General features: G+C 44.4%; 1 protein-coding gene across 4 annotated transcripts in view; it reads left to right on the forward strand.

Annotated features, from left to right (window-relative positions):
- The window catches only part of RASGRF2 (Ras protein specific guanine nucleotide releasing factor 2), a 247,203-nt gene that overhangs the window by 215,777 nt on the left and 15,826 nt on the right, over positions 1 to 15,600 (forward strand). For all 4 annotated transcript variants that reach the window (XM_043913516.1, XM_043913518.1, XM_043913519.1 and 1 more), the window contains 4 exons: positions 1,297 to 1,409; positions 9,985 to 10,045; positions 10,364 to 10,467; positions 13,171 to 13,255. In XM_043913516.1, coding sequence (XP_043769451.1) covers positions 1,297 to 1,409; positions 9,985 to 10,045; positions 10,364 to 10,467; positions 13,171 to 13,255 — 363 coding nt within the window. The remainder of the gene's footprint in view (positions 1 to 1,296; positions 1,410 to 9,984; positions 10,046 to 10,363; positions 10,468 to 13,170; positions 13,256 to 15,600) is intronic.

Here is a 15,600-nt window from a genome sequence, read left to right on the forward strand (position 1 = left end):
TGGTGTTGCAGGGGAGGGGGTACTCTGACACTATTAATTCTGTTTCCCTATAAATTTTGGCATCTATTCATGATCCTTACCTGATAAGTTACTACTGCTTTGGTCAAAAATGGTGATTTTCTGTAAAGTAATTAGTCTCCAACTAATAAAAATAAATGGAAAAAAATAAATAAAAATAAAATAAAATGAGATATGACCAAAAAGGAAAAAAAAAAAATAAAGTACAGGTATTTTTGTAGAATCTTCCCAGATTGCTTCAACCCATGTGAATCTGTTATAAATTCAACCCATTATGTTTGAGGGCTAAAAAAAAAAAAGGTGATTTTCTAACTCATATTCCTTTACATTTATTGTAAGTCCACTGTAAAGAATAATTTTCTCTTCTGCTCTCTTCATGTATATATCTATTTATGTGTTTGTGGGCATTAGTAGGGCCTTGCAAGTTGTTTTGATTCAGCTGGTTATTCCTTACTACTCTCATTATTCATTTTGGTGTGCATGTGGTCCTACTCACCTCTGCCAGGTGGGTACCCTTTCATTATCACTCCTATGTTTGTTTGACACGGCCCCATGGGTGTGTATCATTTATTCTTTAGCATACCTGTACTGAAGCTAATTGCAGAATTTATACTTTGAAAAAGCTTTTTCTATTTTAAAGCTATGCTGTGCCCCAGCTACTGACTCATGGACCAATGGGAAAACAGACAATTAAATCAGCCCTTACAGTACAGTGAGTGATGATCATGGGAACACTGAGAACGAGCTCTTCATGGCTTTGGGTCGACTCAGGAAGGCTCCTAGGATAAAGTACATCACCTCCTCACCCTGAAAGATGAAGAGAAATAAACCTGGGGAGAAGGCAGTGCTCCAGGATAAGGGAAGCACACATCCCTTTGAGGAATTCCTATCTCTCAGGGCTCTCCTGGTGGCTCAGACAGTAAAGAATCTGCCTGCGATGCAGGAGACCCAAGTTTGATCCCTGGGTGGGAAAGATCCCCTGGAAAAGGAAAAGACAAATCAGTCCAGTATTCTTGCCTGGAGAATCCCATGGACAGAGGAGCCTGACAGGCTGCAGTCCATGGGATCACAAAGAGTTGGACAGCACAGGAAGCCTGTCAGCAGGGCCCCACCCCAAACCAATTAAGTCAGGATCTCTGGAGGGGGAAGCGTCTAGGTTCCATACATTTTAATTTCCATACATAGCTTCTAGAGAATTTGTTACGAGGAATGGTGTCGTGTGTCATGGAGCTAAACCCTTCGGAACTAAAATCTTAAAAATCCATTTCATTTTTTTAGGACTTTGAACTCAACAACGAACTAAAGATGAACGTCTTAAATTTGCTAGAAGAAGTTTTACGAGACCCAGATCTTCTTCCCCAGGAACGGAAAGCCACAGCGAATATCCTGAGGTAAAAGCACTGGCAGGTGCCTGTTAATTACCCTGGTTGGTTTGTGCTGTGTTCACAGAGGATAAGATCCTGTCAAACCAGAAGGACGTGTGTTAGACTTCTGAGGTGCAGCGACAGTTCTGTCCTCACTGGTAAAGCTTCCTTGGGAAGACTTTAGTCTGGGCGACATAACTTGTGTGCAATACAGTCACTGCTGTCTGTGTGGCAGACGGTGGTTTACTGTGGAACCTAAAGCCTGGAGGGTGCTCTCCTGAGGGTCCGGCGGGTGTTGCAGAGGTGTTTTCCCCTCACGTGTGTTCTGTTTATCACAAGCTCACGGTTATGGGGGGGGTGGGGGGTGGTGAGGTGGTTGGTAGCATTTCTATTGGAGTCTCGTGTAGCTGGCTTGTGGATGTGCTGCCGTAGAGCAGCTATACATTTTCTTCAGCTTATTTCACTGGTCCCGAACCAATTTTAGCATCAGTGTCTTCGTGTTTAATATTGTTTATTTGTTTTTTATTTGACCGCAGCGCGTCTGAGTTGCGGCACTCAGGGATAGTCGTTGCCGCGCACATGCGCTCTAGCTGTGGAGCGTGGGCTCAGGAGTTACGTCACCCAGGCTTAGCTGCCCAGAGGCATGTGCGATCCTAGCTCCCCGACCAGGGATCGAACCTGCATCTCCTTTGCTGGAAGGTGGATTCTTAATCACTGGACCACAAGGGAAGTCCCTACCATCGGCTTCTTAGGTGGAGATTTCCACATCCTGTAGGTTGTATGAATTCAGACCCTGCACTTCTATGTGACAAAGTCTTAAACTTTGGGTTTCGCACTAGAGGCTGCTTGTGTCTCATTATACCCAGCGGCCGGGCAGGTAACAAACTTTCTCGTGCCTCCTTGAACTGATGAGTGAGTCTTTTCCAGTCCATTCTACATGAAGAGGGCAGCCATTAGTGTCTCTGTGCAGACATTTCGGTTACAGTTTCCACCTCACGTGTGGCGGTATGTCTGTCCCTGCGTGGGGTAGGAAGCCCGGGGCCTGCCCCTCCTTTGCCATTCTGAGTTTGAGCTCCTGCTGCATCTGCAGTGGAAAGAACCCTTCCTTTTTTCTATGCTTGACTCTATTGTTTCTTCATTATCCTGAATGCTTGTGTGTAGAGGGGAGTCCAGTTTAACTGAACCCATCATGCTTATGGAGGCCTCTCAGCGATGTAGAAGTGTCAGATTCTGGTGTGAAACATCTTAGCAATTCGCCCATAAGTCACTCTTAGCCCCATTAGTTCAAGATCCCATAGCCAGACCCTTCTTTGATCTGTGAGCTATTATGGCTTGAATTGCATCCCCCTAAAAAATTATACTGCGGTCCTACCCCTGAGCACCTTGGAATATGGTCTGATGTGGAAATAAGGCTATTGCAGACGTAATTAGTTAAGATGAAGCCACACTGGAGGAGGGTAGGCACCTTATCCAATATGACTGGTGTTCTTAAAAGAAGGTGGCCATGTGAAGACAGAGGGAGACACAGACGGAAGGCCATGTGGAGATGGAGCAGAGCTTGGAGTATTGCAAATACAAGCCAAAGAGTGCCAACAATTGCTGGAAAACCTCCAAAAGCTGGGAAAAGGCAAGGAAGCAGCAGTCCCCAACCTTTATGATACCAGGGACCGGTTTTTGTGAAACACGGTTTTTCCACAGACTGAGGGTAGGGTGTGGTGGGGAGGGTTTCAGGATGATTCAAGGGAATTACATTTATTGTGCACTTTATTTCTATTATTATTACATCACCTGCACCTCAGGTCATCAAGCATTAGATTCTGGAGGTTGGGGACCCCTGCAAGGAGGGGATCCTCTGCAGGTTTCATAGGGAGCATGGCTCTGCCGACACCTTGTGTTTGGACTTCGAGCCTCTAGAACACTAAGACAGTGAATTTCTGCTGTTTCCAGTCACTTTGTTTGTTGCACTTGTTTAGGGCAGCCCGAGGCGTGCTGTGGTCAATGGGGTCGCCAAGAGTTGGACACGCTGTGACTGAACTGAACTGAACTGAACTGAGGAAACCGTTAAGGGTCTTCAGTTTTTCCATTCTATGAAAACATCTCAGTAAACTTTGGGACTCTGTTACTATGTTATTTTCAGATTTTAAAATTCTGAATACATCTTCGGATAAAGCCTGGTGTCGGTGGATGAGTGGTTGTCTGTGAGTGATTGCTCTTCTTCTCTTCATTTAAACTGTTGACTGTGCTCTTTGTATTTAAGGCATGGGTGATTAAAAACTAGGTGCACTGGGAAGACCCAGAGGAATCGGGTGGAGAGGGAGGTGGGAGGGGGGATCGGGATGGGGAATACGTGTAAATCTATTGCTGATTCATGTCAATGTATGACAAAACCCACTGAAAAAAAAAATAAATTAATTAAAAAAAAAAAAAAAACTAGGTTCTGGAAGTGTGGGCCTCTAGTGACGTTTGACTAAATAGCTGGCAGGAAAATGGAGGTGCTCAGACTGGAAAGGCTGTCAGGACTGGGCAGTTTGAGGCCTTCATGTTGCTTGTCCCCTCACAGCACCCATGCCAGGCATCACCCATCAACCCTGAGCACTCTCTGCCTGTGCCCGCGATGAGCTCAGAACTCCGCTGACTGGCACTTCTACTCCAGACGAACCTTATTTACCATCCCAGGTCTTTATTAGTCATCAGGCTTAGGATGTACAATTTTTTTTTTTTTCTGAATAAGTGACCTAAGAATTAGAGGTGTAAAACTGATAATGGAAATTTTAGTAGATGGGTGCAGCCTGGGATTGTAACATCTAGCCATCTGATTCTAGCTTTTGCGGGGAGTCACAGGTTTAAATCTTGGCTCAACCACTAATAACTGTCAAGTTTCTTAGTCAATCTTAACCTAATTTTTCTCATTTATAAAGTGGGACTCTAAATACCTACCTCATGGGGTTGTTGTGAGAATCACCTGATGTAATATGTGTAAAGAAGTTATACCTGAAACATACTTAGCAATCATGTTACTGCTACAGGCATTGTTATTATTAGAAAGCCCTGACAGTAGCCCTTGGGAAAAACAGTTCTGCTATCAGGGTGCTACAGCCCAAGTAAAACCAGGCTAGATCTTTAGTCAAACTCAACTTGCCTTGGGCTTCCTTATCTTGTCTATAAAAAAGACATCATGATAATTTTGAAAACCTATAATAGAATATAATCTGCAAAAATATTAAATCCCTATACTGTAGTATACCTGAAACTAACACGATATTATAGGTCAACTATACGTCAATTAAAAAACTAATTTTTTATGATAGTAAGTAAATCAACAAGTGAATGCAATGAAAAAATCATTAAATATATACTTTAAATGGGTGGATTGTTTGGTATGTGAATTATATCTCAGAGTTCTTGCTTATATCTCAAAGCAACCCCCACAGTCATAACCCACTTACCGCTATTTTGTCAAAGAAAAAACAAGTAAAAAAAAACAAAAAACAAAAAAGCAATTCCACTGTTGGGGTGCCCCCTTGCTGCCCACACAGAATTCTAGTTTCTTGTAGAATCTTTCCAAGTATTCTGAAAGTCCCTAGAAAATTGTGCTCAGGAACGAACCCAGTGATTTTTCTGCCTCAGCACCTTTATTCAGGCTCACGGCCCCCAGGCCATTTGAGGGAGACCCCCTTCAGCACCACCACAGTTTCTGTGGAGATGCTGCCTGCAGTCTTGTGAAGCCACCATTTCCCTATTGAAAAGCTGAGAAAGATGCTGCCTGCCCTGTCCCTGGGCCCCCTGGGCCCCGGAGCAGCCTCCCTCAACCCAGAGTCTCTGTCTCTCGTGAAAACAGCTCTCCCCACATCTTTCCTAGTTCCATATCTCTCATTGTAAGAATTCAAAAGTCTCTCGTGTAGCCTAGCAGGGAGTAGATGTTACACTCCCCTGGACATTCTCCCACTTCTGACCATCTTCCCATGAATCCAAAACAAAACAAAAACCTTTGTTTAGCCCTAAACATAGGAACATATAAGCTAAAGCCAACAGATACAGATACTGGTCGGTCACCAGCCCATCAGCTGAGCCAACAGCCAGATCCTGACTAGTTTGGGTCAGCTGAGTTCTGGGGCACTAAGTTATCTTCTCAACAAGCTAGTGAATAGATTTGTGCAGTAAACCCTGCTACAAGAAAACAACTAGTATTTGATTGAATTTCTCCTGCCAAGTAATTCATTCCATTTGCACCATGTTTGAGGGTCCCTGCCCCAGCACATGAGATTGTGGTTATAGGAAGAATAAATCATAGATTGATTTTTAGGGTTTTTGATAATTTTCCATATCAAATACTTATGTGTGTGAAATTTATGTTTTTGAAAATCATACCAGAATGATTAGAAAGCACAGTAGGAGGTAAGACCTAGATAGAACCATCAACTGAAGGGATGTTATCATTCATGAAATCTCTTTATGAAAAAAAAATTGTGGGGCATAGGAGAAAGAAACAGAAAGCAAAAGGATTATTTAACAATTGTGAATATTTTCCTGTTAGTTCATTTCTTAACTTGAAAATAAACAGGGAATTACTTTCAGCTGAAACTGAGGGAATTTAGTAGTAAACATTTCCATGCCATTTATGGACAGCTGCCTTTAAAAAATGTGTCAGAGCATGGGTATCAATGGGCTCAAGGAAGCCTGGCAGGAAGGAAAGTCATGCCTGAGAAAGTGTGGGAAGGAAGAGGTGGTCTGGCAGGTCCCGGTAGCAACATGAGATTAAACCATTCACAAGGTGGGGAGGAGCAGTCTGAGGCAGGCCATGCCGTGGACCCAGGCATCCAGTCACAGCAGCAAGCAAGCAGCCCAGAGGGTGTGGAACGGTTCAAGGACAGAGGCCAGTTGCTCTTAACTCTGTTTTTAAGACTACATGATTTCTACATGTGAAGGGGAAATTTTCCAGCTGTAGAATTTGCACAATCCCACTTCCTCTTAAGTTTTTTGTTGTTGTTGTTATTGCATTATAGGTGCACAAATATTAAAATGATCATCCTGCATGATAGACAGAAACCCAGGATCCCAGAGTCCTCGTCAAACTCCCAAGTAGTCAGGAGACTATAAGCAAATCCATCCATCTATTGGATGGATTGTCCATCTGTTGTCCATCTACTGGAACTGGACAGAATTAGGGAGGTCTTCACATCTGACCGGAACTTTTCTAAACATACCTCCCAGGGAATATAAGTTAGGGTTGGGAGAGGTAAAAAAAAAAAAAAGTCCTGATTAATTAAAGATTTAGATGTATTCAAGATGGATAACAGTGAGTCATGACACACGTATTTAAACACATAATACAGTAACACAGTACAGTGAAAACTTTCTGTGATGAACCATCCCCACCTCACACAGTGTCATGGGGGTTACTTTATGATGAAGCTTGATTGGCACCAGTAGTGTATGGCCCTGATTGTGAATGAAAACCTCTACTGAAGGCTTCCATATTCCTCCAGTGTTGTCTGACTAGCTGGCTTCTGAATCTCCATAGCATAGTTTTTTGTAGACAACTAACATGCCACTGAATGTAAAGAAACAATGGTTGACTTCTTGGATGGTCAGCTGGAATGGGTTCAGTCATGACAAGGGGACCCACAAACCCCAAACAGAGCCTAGCAGCATCAGACTTTTTTAAGAAGAACCACTTTATTCAAATTGTTTCCTACAGTAGACTAGATGTTCAAATGAACAGGCCAGGATAAACATTTTCCTTGGTTTCATTGAATCAGTTTACCAGAATCAAAGGAAATACAGGAGATTGTATTTCTGTGCAACTTTTACGTCAAGCTAAGGTACTCACCTGTGGAGGTTTACATGTTACAGAGCAAGAATATTTTATGTGTGGGTGTTATTTTGTTCAGAACCATTAGAACTTTTACGTCAAGCTAAGGTACTCACCTGTGGAGGTTTACATGTTACAGAGCAAGAATATTTTATATATTCTTATATATATATAAGAATATTTTATATGTGGGTGTTATTTTGTTCAGAACCATTAGAACTTTTACACCAAAATGACCTCTTGCCCCTACTCCAAATTGTTGTCAGGGGCTACTTCTTTTACTAGACAGAGTCTGTTCACCTCCTGGCTTGAGAATGTCTTCAAAGATAATCATCCATTAAGTTTTTTACTTTATAGTCACTTCTAATTTTGGTGTAAAGTGGTTTTTGACAGCTGGATCATCCTCACTAATTAAACACCTCTCTGTATTATTTTGAGCTATTTCCTTGGTTCATATCTACCTTAAGAATTCAAAACTTGCCATCACTGATGAATTCATGGGTGGGCATCAAATTCTGAGGCTGGTTCCTTAATAATAACACAAAAATCTTTTGTAAAACAACAATGTCACATGCCATTTTATGTCAGTGTATACATTTCTATGGTTATCTTTAACCTTGTTAGGAATCACGGATTCCCCAAAAGAATATAATGGAAGCCATCTCCTCCCCCCCAAAAGAAATGTATGAATATATGCACACATTTGTATGTCATTTCAAAAAGGTTTATGGACCCTTAGAGATCATTTAGTGATACTCTAGGGTTAAGAGCTTTTGTGCTAAGGTGCCCTTTCAAAAGACATAGCATTTATTTTGATCTATAGAGCAGAGATTCTTTTGAAGAGAAAAATATTAGGTAACTTAATGGGACCAGACATAGCTTGGAACATTAGGGTAAGATCACTGAGGAAAGGAACATTTGAAAGAAGTGAAATAACTTCTGGACCATTTCTTTCCAAGTAAAGAATATTGCCTAACCTCATAAAAAAGATCTTTTCCACAGCGACGCATAGTTATATGGCCACTGATCTCTCTCCAGGAACCTAGGCTACAGTAGAAAGAATGACATGCACTTTGGGAAAGAGCCACTTTCCCCCTGTGTCTAACCCTTAAGTGTGATGTAACAGTCTTTGGAGGAGTTGTGTTTACTTATTTTTTTCCTCACCTTAATCTGCCCCTTAGCATATGGTGACTTTTTCTTCTCACAAATGATATGGCTAATTGCAGACAAGAGGATTGCCATTCCTGTGAGCTAGAAGGATTCTGTTCCCTGGTAAATTGCCTAGAGCTTTTGTTAGAGAGAAGGAAGACAGAGGAAAGGGAATTGACCTTTTTCGGTGTGTGTTTTTTGGTCGTTGTTGTTGGTTTGTTTTTTTTTTTTTTTGGTGTATGTTCTATGCTGGACTCTGGAGCAGTGCCTTTCATAAGCCTGCTCATGACAAGCAAGAGCAACAGGAAAGCAAACTGGACCAGTTAGTCCATTTCATTAAGCTTTTGTTTCCTGATTTATAAAATGGATATAATAAAGCTTTATTTAAAGCGATTTTTTATGATACAGGAGAGAGTGTGTGTCAGATGGTTAGCACGTTTCTAGCACATAATGGGCATACAGTTACCCACCTCAGGTGATAGTTTTGTTTTAATTCATTCAGAACACCACAGAATATCGTATCATTGTTGCTTTTTAAAACTGGCATCCTCCAACAGACAGGCTACACAGTTGGGCAGTGTTTAAATTTCGTTTTTTAATACTTTTAACACATGATCGTGCCTTCATTTTAGGACACCTAAAATGTTTGGCCCAGATACAAGTTATATAATCAGGATCTCTGATATATAATCAGGATTTTGTAATCCTGGACCCTGAACTCCTGCCGGACATGAAGTGTCACTCTCACTCTGAAACCAGCACCTGCCTTAACTTATGAATTCTTTTAATTCATTTGTCACTGATCAAAAATGTATTGGCTGACAGCTGAATAACACTGAGTGTGGGGATACAAGACCAAACGTGTCTTGGGAAGGCCCAACTGGGAAGCAGTAGGGAAGAGTTTACTTGCTGGTCTCTGCCTGGCATTGTTCAAACTCTTGCTACGTGGAAACTCTCCTGAGCTTCTGGTCTGCCTGTGTCTGGGGACGGAGCAGTCTGTATCTTCTGCCTCAGCACCAGCAGGGGTGGGGGGCCAGGGCAGGGGCTGGAGGAGTGTGGATGGAGCACTCAGCCTGTTAGAAACCCTGACTGATAGCAGTGCAGGGCGCCTGGATTCCTGGCACAGATCCTCTCGGTAAGGCAAAGCACCAGGTCACCCTCTGCTTCACTTTCATGGTGGGTGTTTTACTTAGAACCTTGGGCTTCCCTCATGGCTCAGATGGTAGAGAATCTGCCTGAGGTACAGGAGACCCAGATTCAATCCCTGGTTTGGGAAGGTCCTCTGGAGAAGGGAATGGCTACCCACTCCAGTATTCTAGCCTGGAGAATTTCATGGACAGGGGAGCCTGGCACCATCTGTGGGGTCCCAGAGTCGGACACAACTGAGAGACTAACACAACACTTTCGTGTATGACAGGTTGGCTCCTTGTTATGAGTCAGCTCTCTTGATGATTTTCTTCTGCCTTTAACATGTGTGTTTTCCTGTTTTCTGGACCCCATGTCTTCAACTCAAGTCCCCACAGTCTCGTAGACCCAAACCCACTAACTTTCCACCCTGGGGGAAACTGAACTGCATTTTTGTCATTTCATTCCTGGCCTGTCTATGTCCTTTTCATGGCGGATATTTTGACTTTTTTTTAGGGCCCTTTCACAAGATGATCAAGATGACATCCACCTAAAACTAGAGGATATAATTCAGCTGGTAAGTTGAGCCGTAGTCTTATCCTGTACAATTAATTATGTGTGAGACTTTACCTCGCAAAGGCAGGCACTGCGCCCACAGCTGGTAACTGGGGTCTGGACTACATGTTCTGTCCCCAAAACTGTATGAAAGGGACCAGATTTGGCTCGGCGTTTAACATCATGGTCCATGATGTTAATGCTGCCTGATATCTCTGAGCTCTCTGCCATGTTCTTCAGAGCTGGAATCCGGGGTGGACTCGGCACTCCAGCAGCTGCGGTGAGCTGACGGGCGCCTGGTCTCCAGGTGTGTGCCATTCCCTGCCCTCATCTCTTGCAGACCGACTGTCCGAAGGCCGAGTGCTTCGAGACCTTGTCGGCCATGGAGCTGGCTGAGCAGATAACCCTGCTGGACCACATCGTTTTCAGAAGCATTCCCTACGAGTGAGTGTGCACACACGGCAGCAGAGCCGCCCCCCCCGCCTCCCCCACAACCCTATGTGTGTGCACAGGCTTTTCATCTGATGATGGTTTGGACCCACTTGAATGTCTTTGGGTTCCAGTTTATGTTGAAAATATCGATACAGAAATATTGGAGACTCTCAAGATGGTCACTCTTATGTTGCTGTAATACTGCCGTGAAACGTCGAATGTGAGTTTCTCTGGCCGCTCACCCCCTAATGTTACAGAGAACTTCATGCAACTGTAACAGTGGTTCTCAGACTTCATGGGGCCTAAAATCGTTCAGGAGACTTGTTAAAAAATGTACATTCCTAGGAGCCTCCCTCAGAGATTCTGATTCTTGTAGGTCTGAGGCCCAAGAAACTTCATTTTCAATGAGAATCCCAGGTAATTCTGTGTGGCCCAGGACTATATTTTGAGAGACACGGATGTTGGGTCAATGCTGTAGATTCCGCTGCAGTTCTTCAGCCACATCCATAAATCTTCAAGTACTGCTGACCGTGGAAACTCCACAGCAGGATAGATTCCCGACAGAGCCTGGCACAGAGCGTGTGTGGAGTGGGTATGTGCCGAGTGGATGCTGTCACATAACAAGCATCATTGCCTCATGTATAGAGGATGGTGGCTCTTTCAGCCCCCTGCTCCCAGCAGTCCTCCAGCAGGTCCACACAAAAAGCCTCTGTTTGGACAAATAACAACTGTTGGCCCAAATCCTCTGTGAAATCATAGCTAAATGGGAGGCAAGGGAGAGGCCGAGCAAGAGGTCTAAGTGTGGTCCATGTCGTGTGTAGAGAAGAGGGCACCCGTGATGATGGAGGCTCTGGCGTAGCAGGATGGCGGCGGTGGGGGGGGGGGGGGGGCGTCAGAGCTACAGCTAGGTCAGGGGGCATAAAGAGCAGGGCTAGAGATGCTCCTGCAGACGTTTCTGTTATGCGTTTGTCTTATTTCTCTCCTCCTCTCTCAGCACTTGTAGACCTATCCATGACAGGGTGAAGTCAGTCAGGAAGAGAAAGACAGATATCATATATTAATGCATATATGTGGGATCTAGAAAAATGGTACAGATGAACTTATTTGGAGGGCAGAGATAGAGACACAGGTGCAGAGCACAGACATGAGGACCCGGGGGAGGGGGATGAACGGGAGGTTGGGACTGGCGTATGTTCTGCCATGTGTATAACAGGGAGCTGGGGGAGCCTGCTCTATAGCACAGGGAGCCCAGTGCAGTTCTCTGTGATGACCTAGAGGGGTGGGATGGGTCGGGGGAGGTCCCGGAGGGAGGGCATGTGTGTATCCATATAGCTGATGCACTTACGTTGCACAGCAGAAAGTAACACAGCAGTGTGAAGGAACTCTACCCCAATTCTTTACAAAAAATTAAATAAATAGCATCTTTCATTTAAAAAAAGGAATGTGGCCCCAAGGCTGAACAAATGAACCCGTTAACTATGTGATGACTTGAGTAGGAGCCTTTTCGCCTTCCTCCTGACTGCCCTCCTATGTAATGAGGATTCTGGATGGAGGGGGCGTGACCTCTATGGAGGCGGAGAAAGAGCAAAGCCTGAAGCTTTGCGGTTGACCGTGTTGTGGTCTCTTCCTGGGGCGCTTCTCACCTCTCCTCCTTGCCCTCTCTGTGCCACCGTGAACATGAACCAGTTATTTGCATCCGTGGAGTGAGCACATCTTTGTATATAACAGCCTTGCAGAACGGGAACAGTACGGTCAACATCACGGGACAAAGGTCCTTGCCCAGGGACCCAGTCAACGTTTCTGGATTGAGAATGTGTCAGAGTAATTTCATTTTAAGTTCTTTTTGGTAGTGCCTCGACAAAATAATTCCTGTATGCTCCAGCTTGCTTGTCCCTTGCTTGCTGTGATCCAGTGACCTGCTCATGAATGAAAGGAAGGAGCAGGAGTGTTATTTAGAAGACAGACTTTCCACCAGGCTGAGCGCCCCCTGCCATAACTGCCTTCCTCAAATGACCAGGCTGCAAAGTGCTAACGCTAGTGTTTGTTCTTTTAGCCCTTAGCACGTGTACTGTTCTGGGCTCTGGGGAGAGCAAAGGAAAGTCCCTGCCTGTGGAATTGACATTCTCCTGGAGAATGTCAGAGTAAAGTGGAGGAAAACATGCTGGTGATGATTAACATTTTTGGTAGCGATGAATTTTTTGAGCCTTCTGCTAAGCCTTAAGATTTTTTTAAGCTGATTCAGGGGGAATGGTCTTGGTTTCTGAGTTAGTACTTAGTCTCTTTATTCCTCTTGTCATTGTTTTCCAATTTCAGAGAAGCCTTTATTATGATCCTAATAGGGACCCAGTTCCAAACACTTATCCCCTGGAGAAGGAAATGGCAACCCACTCCAGTATTCTTGCCTGGAGAATCCCATGGACAGAGGAGCCTAGCGGGCTACAGTCCATGAAGTCGCAAAGAGTTGGACAGGACTGAGTGACTGTCACTCACTCACTCACTCCAAATATTTATAAGAGAAAGCTGAAAACCGAAAAATCTCTTTCTTTTTGGCATCCAGTGGTACAACAGTAGAATTTAGCTAAAATTCATTCGAGATGAAGCAGCAGCAGTTGAACAGTGTTAAGTTTGATTTATGTAATAGTCATAATAGTTATTTAGGACCATAGATACCCTTAAAAAACTTATTTGATTTTGTGTTTTGCTTTGAACTTTCAGAGAATTTCTTGGGCAGGGGTGGATGAAGCTGGATAAAAATGAAAGAACACCTTACATTATGAAAACCAGCCAACACTTCAATGATGTGAGTAAGCATAAAAATAAAACCTTGGGCGGGAGTGTTATAGGAAGATGAGTATCAGAGTCTGCAGACTTCTTCACTAAATTAAAGGAAGTCTGCCACTCACTTCTACAACAAAAACTGATGGAATGTTAAAAAATAAGCTTGAATCTCTTCTATGAGTTCACAGTGATGTGATAACTTCCAGTTACCTTTCAGTCCTAAGAGGTTCACTTTGATGGTACACACATTTGATGAATGCTCAGTGATGCATAGGTGGTGGTGTTCAATTGCTGAGTTGTGTCCAACTCTTTGTGACCTCATGAACTGTACCCCTCCAAGCTCCTTTGTCCTCCACTATCTCCCAGAATTTGCTCAAATTCATGTCCATTCAGTCAGTGATGCCATCCAACCGTCACATCCTCTCCCACCCCCTTCTCTTCCTGTCCTCAGTCTTTCCCAGCATCAGGGTCCTTTCCAGTGAATCAGCTCTTTACATCAAGTGGCCAAAGTACTGGAGCTTCAGCTTCAGCAGCAGTCCTTTCAACGAATATTTAGGGTTGATTTCCTTTAGGATTGACTGGTTTCATCTCTTTGCAGCCCAGGGGACTCTCAAGCATAGGTCGTTGCTTGTATTTTTATCATGGTCATCATTACTTCATGGTCCTAGATCGACTAGTTCTAACTGCACTTTGTCACAGGCCCCTGGTGGTGCTGGTGATAAGGCGGCTGTTTTGGTACAGCTCTTCTTCATTATTACTGAACATTCAGTCCCAGTACATTCCAGGGTGGGGAGGGACCTCTTAGAGCATAATTACAGTGCTTCTGAGGCTGTGTGCAGTGGTAACCAGCTGTCCGTCCGTCTCCTTCTCTACTCTTCTGCAGCAGTAAAATGGAGTTGCTTTTACACCCTCCAACGACCTGTTGGTGCTATTCTAATGGTCTTGGTCCTATGGAAGAACCACAGATGTTGGAGTATCTTCAGGCCTATGCAGGCAAAGGGAAGGCTACTGTTTCAATTCTACTAAACTTTAGTAAAAGGGATAATGGTAAAAAAAAAAAAAAAAAAAGACTACCAGGGACCCTGTAGGTAAATTATTAAATCAATCAGAATCAGAATACAAAACAGTGAAAATTCTCAGTGCAGTTTTTCTGTCTTTATGAGGGTACATGCATATTAGATGTTATCACATAATAAGCATCAACACAGCTGCTTCCTAAAGGATAGGACACATGACCCATTTGAATGACTCTCTGAGAAACAGAGGCCTTGCTGTGGACCATAAGCCTTTTTTTTTTTTTTTTTTTGCCTGTGTTGTCCATACGCTTGGGATGTAATGCCTCTCAAATCAGAGGTCCAGATTATGGGTCCCAGATTGTGAGTCCCAGGATCCAGACCCACAGCCTCTACTTGAAACCGCTTGATTGGCCGCTGTATCCAGATTGCAGGTGGAACTCATCATCAGCCCCTCCCAGACCTGCCGAGCCTGCGTCTTCATCTTATTCTCTGTTCTTGGTCATGGGTAATGGCCCTGCCAGCCACTCACTCACTCAACCTTGGAGTCTCCCCCACCCTGCTCACACCTCTGGATACCAGTGAGCCCTAAGTCTACCCATGTCTCAGACCCTTCTTTCCCCTCCTTTCCCACGGCCATAACCTTCATTTGGCCTTTCATTCTCTTCTCCACGAGTTCCTAACTCACCAACCCCCACCCCCACGCCAGCTCGCTGCCACCCAACCCTTTCTTCACACAGTGTCACGGAAATAACTTCTCTCGAAGGCCCATCGAATTATAATCCTGTCTGTGATGACATTTTGTCCATGGCTTTTCCTCTGGCCTTCTTGGTACGGCCGCAGCCTCTCAGCCTGGCCTGCAGGAGCCCGCCCACCTGTCGTCCTTGTCTCTCCCCGTCCCCCGAGCCCCTCACACAGCTGTCCTGCCAGGCCCCCCACGCCGCCACACCTTCCCTCCCTGTCCTTTCACAGACGCTTGGATGGGAGACAGTGACTCCTCCTGCTCCTTCAGGATTCAGGGCAGGCGTGACCTATTTCCAGAAGCCGGCATCTGCCCCATGCTGCCTCCGGTTCTCAAGCTCCCCCCACCCCCACCCTTAGGTTTGCATCTCACGGTGTGATATTTACTTGATTCTGTCTGACTTCCCCTCACCTTCCCACCTAACCAGGCCTAACCAGGCTCGGCACCCTAAGGTCAAGGAGACTGATTTATTTGTTTTTCCTGTTCCCCAACCTAAAAGAATGCCTAGTCCTTAGTAGGTGCTCGTTACAAAATAATTCCTCTAATGAATATGTATTTGTCTAATGAATATGCACATGTGGAGGCCCTGTGACTTAAGATGCTCATGCTTGT

Source organism: Cervus elaphus, chromosome 9, assembly GCF_910594005.1.
Source record: "Cervus elaphus chromosome 9, mCerEla1.1, whole genome shotgun sequence".
Taxonomy (NCBI): domain Eukaryota; kingdom Metazoa; phylum Chordata; class Mammalia; order Artiodactyla; family Cervidae; genus Cervus; species Cervus elaphus.